The sequence below is a fragment of the Rhamphochromis sp. 'chilingali' genome (genome assembly GCF_963969265.1).
Source record: "Rhamphochromis sp. 'chilingali' genome assembly, chromosome: 2".
In the NCBI taxonomy this organism is placed as follows: Eukaryota; Metazoa; Chordata; class Actinopteri; order Cichliformes; family Cichlidae; genus Rhamphochromis; species Rhamphochromis sp. 'chilingali'.
Genome location: NC_137930.1, coordinates 66466290 through 66478737, shown reverse-complemented (window position 1 = coordinate 66478737; position 12448 = coordinate 66466290). Strand labels below are relative to the sequence as shown.

The 12448-nt window shown below is 42.9% G+C and overlaps 1 protein-coding gene across 36 annotated transcripts in view; it reads right to left on the bottom strand.

The window, feature by feature from the left end:
* The window catches only part of mical3a (microtubule associated monooxygenase, calponin and LIM domain containing 3a), a 78670-nt gene that overhangs the window by 17966 nt on the left and 48256 nt on the right, over positions 1–12448 (bottom strand). For 14 of the 36 annotated variants that reach the window (XM_080869692.1, XM_080869703.1, XM_080869698.1 and 11 more), the window contains 16 exons: positions 12013–12123; positions 11478–11540; positions 11184–11297; positions 10951–11055; positions 9299–9412; positions 8944–9045; positions 7819–7923; positions 7248–7434; positions 6492–6586; positions 6274–6367; positions 3599–3794; positions 2874–3136; positions 2502–2594; positions 1738–1899; positions 1250–1312; positions 120–194 (listed from right to left, as the gene is read on the bottom strand). In XM_080869692.1, coding sequence (XP_080725818.1) covers positions 120–194; positions 1250–1312; positions 1738–1899; positions 2502–2594; positions 2874–3136; positions 3599–3794; positions 6274–6367; positions 6492–6586; positions 7248–7434; positions 7819–7923; positions 8944–9045; positions 9299–9412; positions 10951–11055; positions 11184–11297; positions 11478–11540; positions 12013–12123 — 1942 coding nt within the window. Of the gene's footprint in view, positions 1–119; positions 195–1249; positions 1313–1737; positions 1900–2501; positions 2595–2873; positions 3137–3598; positions 3795–6273; positions 6368–6491; positions 6587–7247; positions 7435–7818; positions 7924–8943; positions 9046–9298; positions 9413–10950; positions 11056–11183; positions 11298–11477; positions 11541–12012; positions 12124–12448 lie in introns of those variants that run through there. The other 22 variants (XM_080869704.1, XM_080869705.1, XM_080869706.1 and 19 more) reach the window with 13 other exon arrangements.

Sequence of the window (12448 nt, the reverse complement as noted above, 5' to 3'; positions counted from 1 at the left end):
TTTAATTATCTGAGTCGTTTCATTTTGATGAAGAGAGTTCTTTGTAAACAAAAATGCTATTTTCCGCATGTTAAACACTTGATGGATTCATTACTGTTTGTAATGTTTTGACTGTTTACCCTGATCCATCTCTGTGCCAGGCTCCATATCTGGACCGTCTGCTTCGGCTTCGAGTACTTCATCTTCGCAGGGCTCTGACATGAAAAAAAGGGAAATAAATGAGTCATTGGAACATTATTATCGTGTCTTTAGACAATAACTGTGAGAACTTTTTTCTGTTTAAAAGTAGCTTGAATGAATCTTTTCTCAGAAATCCTGACAGTGAGGTGGAAAGCTATCGAGGCCGATTTTGAAAAGCCGAATACAAACATTAAAGGTCGAAAAAAAGGTGAGTAGATTTTAAAAATCAAAATCTATTTTTCTTCAGACAGCATTAGGAAAGAGTTTGGGCAAAAAAAAAAAAGAAAAGAAAGAAAATCTTTTGCATACAAATCAAACAGTCCAAGTCTTTTAATATGAACAAAGGAGCAGCTAGGCTGCAGCTACATGCAGCAACTTTAAATTAGTAAGCTGAAAATATTTGATCCAAGCAGAAGCACAACCAGAATGTTACTGGTTAAACTGTGGTTAGCGAGCAAAACTGGGAGGGGGCAGTTTATCCATGCAGTTTATATATCAGCTTTAACTACTAGGTGACCGATCTGAGTGCACGGGCACATAAACTACTAAAAGAACTTTGTAATTGGTCTGATCTCTGCCGGAGGTCTTTACTGGGCCTTTAACTCTGAACTCAAGGCTTATACGAGGACTTCAAACAGAGGTGTAGGACTCTCATTCAATTCATTCAAGCTCTTAATCAGCTGATAATGTACTTCAACACCCACATTCTGTGAACTTAATGCAAGTACAAGTGCCATTAAGAGGTGAGCTCCCAAAGCTGTGGTGCCTTGTGGTTTCACTCCCCGGAATATATTACGTTACAGCATAACATACAGAGCAAGTGCAAAAGAAAATACATATTTTGGAAATTAGAAGAGTAGAATGTAAGGTTTGGTTACAAAAGGTGAAACACAAGTGCTGATCTGAACCCAGGAGAGAAAAACCTCGACAGCCTTACAGCAGGCATGCTTGTGAGTTTACTGGTCTCTGCATGTGTTTATGCATGCTCCATGAAAAGAGGCCAGCCCAGCTGATAGACAGAACAGGAGTCTAAGACGGGATGTCAGGATCCCTTTCGAGTCTGTGCTACCTCCGGACAGGGACTCCAACCAGACTCTCACTGCCTCGTGTCGGGCGGACGTGTGGGCAGGGGCTACATTCAAACCAGAAGATACAGAACGACGAGGGATAGATGGCGGGGAAATAACAGTAAAGCAATTAGACACATGAGAAACAACATGGGAGAACACAAAAGAACAAAAGAGAATCAAATCAAAGGAACTGACGAGAGGGTTAAATGGCGCGCTGGGATGCGTTTGGAGAGCGTTATATTCGCCCCAGAGGAACAACAGTGACTCTGAATGACAACAGGCTCAACACAAAATTAGACATTCCGAGAAATAAAGCAATGTTACACTAATGTACAAATCAGAGGTAATTCAAAACAACAAGCTGGGGTCCACCTGTGGCAGACACAGACAAAGCAGCAGCAGCCACACTTGCAAAATGAGACACCCTGATCCTGAACATGGCGAGACCCACGGCCTTCCCAGGCGTATAGGCCCCCGGGTGGGTTACCTGCAGAGGAGGGCTGCGTGAGCTCAGAGGGCTGGGAGAGTTGGGAGGCTGAGGCCAGCTGGCCATCATCCTTGTCTCCCTCAGACTCCAGATGTGCTCTCAAACCTGGAATGGCGCTGGGATCCACAGGCTGCAGGACTTGTTGGATGTGGAGACTCCTCGCTAAATGTAAGTGTTGTGATTTTGTATTTTTGCGTGGCGTAAAGTTGTGTGAGTTAGGAGAGGAAGATAAAGAGAGATGAGGGTAGTTGTGGAAGAAAGGAACAGGGGGGAAAAACAGGGCAAAATGGAAGAGAAAAGGCAGAGAGACAGTTATACAGTGACAATGGGAAAAAAATCATCAAAGAGAAATGAAGGGCGGCTGCATGCAATACACTGCAAAACGCCAAACCATAAAAGTAAGCTTCAAGGGTACAAAGCTTGGAAAAGAAAATAATAACACATTTGTTAAATATAACAGTTCCGTCGCACAGCTGTAAAACATAACTGCAGCGCCGTGGGGGAGATAATCAGATCTGATTCATCAGATTAGTATTTTAATGCCATAAAGAACTCCAGAGGTTTGAAACAGGAGGTTAGATGGAATGGGACTGACAATGAAAAGGGAACACCGATGAACACAAAACTCACATAAAAACACAACAAACCAAACCATAAAGAAGCCAAAGGCACGCTTCTTGTAGAAATTATTGAAAATGAAACCCAGACAAGGCAGAATTATTCAAAGTAACTGCAAACACATCCGCAGGCACTTCCGTTGCTACCTTTAAATGTACCAACATCCTCTTCGTCTGTAAGGTACTTCTCCAGCCAAAGGCCTGACTGGAGTTCTCTATCCCAGGGCCAGTAATCCCCCTCTGTCAGCAGGGGGAGACAAAGGCCCCCCAAAAATAAATCAAAAAAGAAAATGACACAGACAGATACATACACGTGCATTGTATGTGGACATGGCAGACAAGCAGAAGAGAGACAAGAGGATGACTCGGTGTTTCAGACAGTGACGAGAACATGAAACAGTAAACAACACGGAGCTCTGAGGTCAAGGCCACTGAAGTCTGGATAGGGTGTAAACACATTAGCATAAAGAAACCATTAATTTCCACTATCACGGGAATAACAATGCAAAACTAATTTACCTTCGCTCGACTCCTCATCTTCTTCGGCCTCATTTTCATCCTCCTCCTCCTCGTCCTCTTCATCTACTTCCCCATCTCTGCTGCGTGTGTCAGCCAAAGCTTCACCCTCTCCCTCCTCGCAGTGATCGCCCCTCAGCTTGGCGTGGAGCTCTACCGCCTCCTTCCACGGAACGCCGCCGAGGTCTGACGGGCTGGGAGGCTGCTCCTCCGCCTCTTCTTGATCCTCCTGCTCGTCCTCCTCTTCCATGTCTGACTCTGAGCTACTGCAGAAAATAGAGAAAAGGCGTCAGCAAAGTGTTAGGGAACATGAAAGAAAGCAAGTATTTGAGGACAGTACAAGTATGGAGACGTTCACAGCAGCCTGAGGGATTCTGGACTCTAGCAAAGAAGTTTTCTGTGATTCAAAATAGACAAACCGCTCGTTGGTGAACCCCCACAGTTAATCCCAACTAAGATGTTTTTAGCTTCCTCCCACTTCCTTTCTATCCCACTTTATCGTGATTGGCTAACTGTCACGAACAAAAAGTTTAAAGAGTGGGTGGAGCTTCTGTGCGCATAGCCAGAGCTGCTTGCGTGACGCGACTATTTTAAGGACGTCCAAAGAGTTGAAACTTGTTTAAAGTCTTATTAGAGATCGTTTAAACAACTCGCTGAACACTAAACGGCAGAAAGGGTAAAACCGAATATCATAAAAACGAAATTAACGGATGTTGTTAAAATCTTACCTAGAACCCAGGTCAGCATCTGTGGCCTTGTCCAGCACACTGCTCAGATTGTGCTCCGCCAGCGTCTCCTCAGGCACCTCCTCCAGCTCCTCCTCCCTCTGCAGGGACAGACGGTAGTTCTCCAGCTCAATGCGTTCTGGAGTTCCCTTCAGGCGTTTAGCTAGGCTCGGTTCCTGCAGGCCGTTCACTTCCAGCACTGTGGGGTACAGGATCAAGGTAAGAAAGCAGAGGAGAGAGAGCACATACGTGCAGGTGATGATCAGGCAGGTGCAAGCAGGACCAAACTAAATCCAATGTATTTGTGAACGCTGATGTGAAAACCGATGCAAATTCTGGCAGTGTATGTGTGAAGCTACGTCAGCGACAGCATCAAATCCATCACACATCCAACTAGTAAAATGGTGCATTTTCATCCACATCTGCAGCCAGAACTTTAACCAAAGTAATCTTGTACATTAAGGACAAACTGACAAGGAGACACCGATTTAAGATCTATTACTGAATTTATTGCATTAGATAATATTCCTACAGCAAATAAGATCAACAAACACAAATAGGTTTCACACTTTAAAATAGAGCCATTGTTCTATACTTAAATGTACAAGATTGGTGCCTTGCCTTGTTCCCATTCTGAGAAGCAAACCTTAAAACTGTATGTTTTGACAATATTTCCTCTGGCAAAGGTTCATGACAGTGAAATGGGTTAAAATAGAGTTATCATGGAAGTACAGCCGTCATCTTGTCACTTAGAGATAAATTCTAATTGAAATAAAGAGCACTAGCACTGCTTTAAGGCCAATGCCTTAAAGTCCCATGATCTCATTAAATGTGTGATATTTGACACTGAATCCTGTTTATTTTGTATGTGTGACTCATATGAATGTGACGATAGATGTTTCCTCGAAAACAAGTGAAAAGTACGTAAAACAGCAAAGAAGAGAGAGACTTAAGTTTAAACTGATACATATTTATACTTTAATAACCTGCATCACTAAACACTGTAATTACTTCATCTGATATAGTCCAGGGTTGGACTTCTGTCAGCAGTTGGGGGTCTGTTTTGGGTTTTTTGTGGTTGATTTTGGTTTAGTGGTCTAACTCTTATTATTTTGCAAACACTAATTTAGTGGTCCAAGAACTCCACAGTTGCTGAACTTTGCAGCAGCATGGGATGTCCTTACCATATAATGCATATGTATTTGTGGAGGTGTCTGTGCAGCACAAGCACACATATCTGACGAATGTATAGACCTGCAAAATATTGCTTTGTTCTACAGTACTTTACACTGACTGCAAACCTCCACCAATATATTAGCAGTTGTTTGTTGTCTAATCTTAATGTAGAATATATTATAGTATGCACGGCTGCAGTATGACTACAGTATTTAATAAAGTCTTGCATCTGAAGTTATAAACTACACTTGCCACATTGCGGCAGGCCTACACTTATTAACACTTTCACTTATTAAAGTTTCAAATATTAATTTTCTGCAAAGCTTACCGGTTTCAGCTCTCTCTAGTCTAATCCGTGATTTTATTCAGCTACAGTGTGCAAAGCAATTACTGCAGATGAGACGCACTACGTCGAGCAAATACAAGTGGTTCTGGCAGGAATCTGTCGGGGGGTGAAAGGCTGAGGAATGCAGGAAGGCAGAGGAAGGGGGGGTGAAAACAAAACTCCAGTCCCAAGCACCAATGCAAGCACTAGTAAAGCTCTCAGTTTTAAGATGCTCTGATCGGAAGGGGAAAGGTAAAGCTCACAACAGCACTGATACAGGCACTTTATCACATATAATAGTGAGTTTTAGGAAGAGGAATACTAATAGGTGCAAAACAACTTACAGAGAAAGAAACACGTCACACAGGAGGAGGTCGAGCTAAAAAAAGAGCACTCACAGGCCACTCGGGGTTACAATCACCAAAGAGTACAGCTTGGCTCTTCATTAAAAACAGGCAGCTCTATAGCAATCATTAACAGTATATAGAGATTGAATGTACACACCAGTGGGTAACTGATATATTTTTTTGGGGGGGGGGATTGGGGGCTAAGAAAGCTAAACTTTACTTCCACATTTCACAGTAAAAGCCAGAATAGCAATGAGGAGGTCTATGCAAAGGGTTAATGGTGCTGCCTGGAGAGCTGACCAGAAGGAATTCTGAGCAGCTCTCTATAATTTCCAAGCCAAGAAACAAACAGGTTTAAGATGCACCATTCACTTCTAAGATTATGGCGCCAGAGCACTGTTTGAATCCATCTGCCAATCACAAGTCATAAAGAGACTGCCAACAGAAACAGAAAGAATGCTGCATCTTCAGGAAATAATTCAGCAACTGAGAGACTCACAGTATTTACAGGACCATTTTGAAGCTTTGGTCACACAAACTAGATCTATATACATCCCACTGACAGTAGTCGGCAAAGAGAAAAAGGAAGCAAGGAAGGAAATAAGAAGGGACACAAAAGTCATGCTAGAGGAGGCTGAGCAGGACATTGATGGTGAAACAGCAGAAGAGGTAGATGCAGTAGGTAAACAGGAAGGGAGAATCTAAGGGGTTGTGTGCCACCTGGTGGCAGGTCCGGGAGAGAGTGCGGCGGAGGGTGCCTAGCTGGACTCCCACACCCACGGCCAGACGCCAGGGCGCAGCCGCCACAGCTAGATAGGAAAGTCGAGTACCTGAGGGTTGGAGGTCAGCCGAGGGGGCAGCTGCTGCCATCGCCCTTCCAGGGGCATCCACGGTCGTAGTAGGTATTTGGGGGGTCTGATTCTCCTGCAAATGACACAAATGATTTTAACATCAGCCCTGCTATCGGAGATATGAGAGCACTCTCAGAACATTTTTCCAGCCCTATCCTGATTTCCACCAGGATTTCTTCAAGTAAATAAAAATGGACCTTGGCTGTGACTGGAGCAGCAGAGGGAGCAGGCCTCTTCCTCTGAGCATACCCAGACAGGCGGTAACAGTAGTGGGGCTTGCAGTAAAATTTTCCTGTAGGAGACACACAGAGCATAAGCAAATACATTAAATGCACAAATAAACGCATTCGGCAAATTTCACCTCACGGAGTCTGTGGGCTGCATCTACTCTGTCGGAAAAAATCAATTCCTTTGTCTCAAGTGCATTCAGAAAAATCAGGAGGTTCTGTTCCCACAGCTGACCGTGAAAAAGCTACTGTCCCACTGAACAATCTGTTGCCTGTCCTTAAGCACAATAGACACCTCCCAGCATGGAAAAATATGGAATCATAAGACTGCACTGAGTCCGAGGTGGGGGTTACCGCAAAAATCTCTTACAGCTGTCTTTTACATATTTAAAACCAATAAATTTTGAAAAATTATGTGGCTGTAACTTCATTTTTTGAATCAGAAGATGGCTCTGCTGCATTCCTCGGCTCAAAAAAAAAAAAAAAAAAAAAAAAAAAAAAAAAAAAAAACAGGCTGAGAGGCCATGGCGTGATCACACCACAGGAGGGCAGCAAACGTGCACACAGTCAAAATCGTTTCTAGATTGTATGTCTTCAAACGAAGAATCATCTTTGCAGCTTTACACTTTAGTCATTATATCGTACTCAAGATCATTTCAGTCTATTTCACCTTGTAGTTAATGAAATATAAGCACACGTGGGGCTGAAACCATTTGGAAAGCTTACCGTCCTCGACATCAAACGCATAAGAGGACAGTCGTAGAGTCGTGCCGCAGTAGTCGCACTTGAAACAGCTGCGATGGAAGAACTTCCCCTCGGCACTCAGCCTTTCCATCACGTACACGCGTTTTCGGCAGAAGAAACAAACATCGCTGCCTCCGATGTTGACAGGGAATTCTTTCCTGAGAGAGCCCTGCAAGGGAAAAAGTACTGAATCTATCTTTATTTATAAATGAAGAGAAACGTTCAAACTGGTGCACAAGGAGAAAGTTATTGTTAAGCCAGACGCTTACATCAGGTCACTACAAATGTTTGAAGGATACAGATATTATTTACAAGCTAATGATTCCAAAATACAGCAATTCCAAAGTTATTCATTAGTGAGAGAGGGATGCTTGCAGGCGAGCAGCAGTCCAAATTACAGGGACTCGTTGGGAAAACACACTCTGCAGCTACGGGAGAGAAGGAAGTTCAAATGTGGTAAAAGGAGCACAATGTGCAAAAAACACACTCTCTGGGAAGCGCTGCAGTGATCTGTGTAGCCACATGCCTTCTACTCTACAACCCGAGTGCTTACCAAATCCCTCTTTTCAGGTACATGTGTGGGCTTGGGAGACTGAAGCTGACTGGCTATCTGCTCGGTCAATGAGCTAACGCCCCCTGTGTACATCCTTACATACTGCTATCAACAGCAATGAGAGAAAGAAAGAAAAATAAGAGGACAGGTAGAGAAACATTAGAAATGATGGATGAAAAACAACGTGAAAAACAGAAGGAAGAGGTGTGTGTGCGACAAGTGCTCAAACACAGCAGACAAACAATGGTGTCTAACAGGGAATTTACACAAGACAAAGGAAGCGTTTGCACACTGGACTGGTCGAGTGTTCAGACGTGTGTGAGGCTCCACCAAAAGCAGCGAACACAGTTCCTGAGAAAAACCTCAAAAGTTTCATGTTGGGTTTACTACCAAGAGCTGGATTTGGAAAAAGATCAACTATCACAGTGTTTAGACAACTCGCTTAAAGCAGTCATGCAGTTTTTATTCGCTTGCACACACAAAGTCACTCATGCTGCACCGTAAATATAAACGAGCTGCAATAATCTGTAAAAATCTGCAAAAATCTGCAAAGCTGCGTTGCTAATTCCCAAATTCAGCAAGTGTTTGGCATATGAGATCATCTTTGGGTCGAATTCTGAATTAATCTACACCAGGATTAGATTTCAATCTATGAAACCTCAAAGAGCTTTAAAAAGGGAAGAATCTAGGTCGACTGTAGCATGTGGCAAACCTAAGCCATGAAAACTATTACTGTGCACCGCTCTGCTAAATTGAAAGTTGGCTCGTCAACATGGGAATTACACTAGATGAGATTTTTGCTGCCAAGCTGCTCTTAAAATCCAAATCAGCTACTGAGTACAAATAAGCGTGGGAATTATAACAGAGTTCTGCTAAGATTACTTTAATATCTGTTCAGACACAGTGACGGATCACTCGCACTCACTAATCACAGCAAACGTGCTAAACAAATGAGTTTGCTCGCATTTCTAAACAAGCAGCCCGACTTTCAAGCAAACATCAGGTGAGATCACGTTAAGCGACTTGTGCTGGAAAGTGAGGTGCATCATCTTCCTGACAGGCCAAGTGCACGTTTAGTGTGTCAGCGCCACGACACGCCATTCCTTCCAGGCATAAAATGACTACCTGTCTCAAGGTGTCAGACGTGGTGGGGGGAGAATCAGGGGGACTCTGGGGGCTGGCCAGGCGCCACTGTTCCATAAAAAAGCGTGATGGCTTTTTCTTAGGCTCCAAAGAGGGAGAGAGGAGAGTTATTAGAAGTTCAAGTAAATCTAAAGAAGAATACTAATGTATTCAACTGAGAAGATATTATGATTTACTACTTATTCTGTAATATCCTGCTGTAACAACAGCCTCTCTTTCCTCTAGAGTCAGTTAAAGACTTAGGTGAGACAAAGTTGACCCAAAAAAAGTGCTTTTGTTAAAAATGTACAAATATTTAAACCTGTAATCATCCGTCTGTGTCGATAGTTCGAGTCACCTGTTGTTTGACTGGCTTGCCCTCAAATTGTAAAGCAAGTTGATCAGCCCTCTCCTGAATACTAAGCACACACAAGGGCATTTGGCCATCAGAGTCCAGAGGCTTTGCTGGCTTCTGCAGAGAAATCACCAAAGGGACGTATGGTGAGGAAAACGTTGACTAAATATGAAATCTCCTTTTCATTGTGGTAAAAGCCATAGACTGCTGTCATTGTTCTCAGATTCAGGCTGACAAGCCTTTAATTTATGCAGTGAGTAAATAAACAATGAAAGCAATTTCCTTTAGTTAGCGAGTGTATTCAGCACAAAAACAACAGATATGAGATACTTAAGCATCGATTGGCAACAATCAAGTGAGCCTTTAATTCCTGTTCGTAGGGCTGCCACGATTAGTCGACTATCAAAATCGTCGACGACTAATTTAATAGTCGACGCGTCGTTTGAAGCTTTGTAAGATCACAAAAGCCGCAGGAATAAGTGGTAGGATTTAAGAGTGTAATAACGGACTGAAACAGAAGATGGCAGCACTGCATGTACAAGGAACCAGCTGCCGTTAAACCCCAAAGAAGAAGAAGAAGAAGAAGCTGTATCCCAGAATTCATAGTGCAGCCCAGCTCAGTTTCCAACAATGGCGGCAGCTAGTTAGTTTTAATGTTACTCTTATTATTCTTTCTGGGTCACAAAATAAACGTTTAACATATTTTCAGGCGGGAATGTAGCTGTGTAAACCTCAAATATCTGCTCAGTTTATCAGGACACCACATATTTTCAAAAGCTCTCCGACGTTTTCGGAGACGTCTGTTACCCACTAGCTCGATAGCTAGCAGGGGGCTAGGGTCACTAGAGCCGTGGGAACACCGGACTCCCGGCAAATCGTTTTCAAACCCACCGTGTTTCGCTACTCAGGTTAAACATGATATATGAGTCACTTAGATAACTTAAAAATGTTATTGTTTGGCTGTTTTCAGTGTTTTATTTGTTCCTAAGTAAATCGGTTTGGCTGAGATTAAAGTTATAGTTTTCACACAGCTGAATAAACGTCAAGCAGACAGCTGATTATCAGAAGTATGAGATGCTGGAGAATTTACTCCGGTGTCCTGTTATATTTTAGATAGCAAGGAGTTTATTAAACTTCACCGAAACAATCTGCAAATGTCATTAAAATTTAACAAACTATCATCTTGTCTTTATTTTTAGTTAGCACATACCTTAAACACTTAAAGCTGTAAGCTAATGATAGTTATATAAGAGTATTTTAGTATTTATTTATTTATTGTCATTGTCAAGAACAATGAAATTGCGTTTGGGGCTTCCATACAACCCAAAAAAAAAGAAGAAAATAATAAATACCCCTTAAAACCCAAGTGTACATATTTAACCCAGTGTGACTCCAATGCAATAAGACAATCCTTAGCAATAATGTTCGTAGATGCTGCTGGTGCAATAAGCTGTACGTTTTACGTCCAATGGATGATGATCTGATTAGTTGACTAATCGCAAAAATAATCGGTGACTAGTCGACTATCAAAATAATCGTTTGTGGCAGCCCTACCTGTTAGTAGCAAAAATCTTTCTATGAGTGGTAAGTTTCCTGACATGCCACAGGTTGAGTCTCAGTCCACAGCATCCAAGAAATAAAAAATAAAAAAGAACCTTTCTGGCAGAGTCAAGAGAGGAGAGTGGTGAACCAGGAGCCCCAGTCAGGCCTCGGGACATGTACCACTGCTCTAAAAAGAAACGGGACGGCTTTTTCTTAGGCTTCGGGGAGGGAGAGGGAAGGGGTGACAATTAGCCTCCAATACCATTAGCGTGCTTTCTTGGATGTAGGCTACAAAATGAGGCAAATAAAACACTTAGAAACCGCAATTTTCATGTACAGTGTTCACCTTTGGTGGTTTATCGGGTTTGCCTTTAAACCTGGAGATTAAGCGCTCAGCCCTCTCCTGTATACCAGGTATGCGAATGGGTCCTGGGTCAGTTGGGTGCAGTGGCATCCACTCCTGTCAAGGGAGCTCAGTTGAGACTCGATTTCTTTTGGTGGAGCTAATGAGCGACTTGTTTAATATGTTGACATTTTTTCTTTAAAACAGCTTATTACAGATACTCGAGCCATAATCTGAGTAACCACTGAAACAGAAGCGGCAGAGGCAAGACGACTATGAATGCAGTCGGTCATTTACCCCGTGTGCCAGAGGCCTCTCATAGTATTCAAGTTCCTCTTCTTCCAGACTTTTACATTCATGCTTGAAGACAGAAATGAGCAGACACACACACAGTGTATTAACACTTCAGTTGGCACCGAGCACACAGACATGAGCATAAAACACAGTTGCTGACTATCATTTAAAGAACAGCTTGTAATGCAGGAACCCTGACAGTGCTTGACAATAAATCAAAATGAGCCCAGGTCTCCTGAGGCTATATGTTTACAAGCCATCACACCCCAACAACATATACCAGTCAGCATGAAAACAAGCTACTACTCTGATAATAACAGACACCACCCACTCACAAGGGAAGTAAACAAGACTGAAGCCCTCCTGGGGAAACACGGCATTTTGTTTTCATCTATGCTACACACTGCAGAGGCCAAATCAGGGGTTCGGGACACATAATTAGAGCAGGAGAGTAAGGGGATACTAAATGGGTCGGCCATGGATTTGTGGCCGAAGACAGAAAGACACAAACAGACACAGATGGCAGACTGCGTGTCACCTCTGAGTGGAGAGAGAGCGAGGAAGTGGAGGAGGAAGAAGGGAGCAGAATGGTTTTCTTTGGGCAGCTCCGAGAGCCCGAGCTGTACAGCTGGTCTGCGCCACTTCTGGCCTTGAGAGATGAGGGGCAGGAGCAGCAGATGATGATGAAGAAAAAAAATAATAGGTGAGCTATTGCTAAACGTGAATATGGTTGAACTTCAACTTATCACATCTCACACTGCATTGAGATATCATAGTGCTTTACAAAACCTGTAAGAATAAAAAGGTTACATTTGTAGCAGCTTATACATATGACTGAGAAGTAGTTAATAGAATTAGTGTAGTTTCACTTCCTTTTTGTTAGGCTTAGTCACACAACAACCATATCAAAGCCTGGCGCACGCACACACACAATCTGCATAAGGCAAAAAGCCTAAAAACCCCTAAAAAAAAGG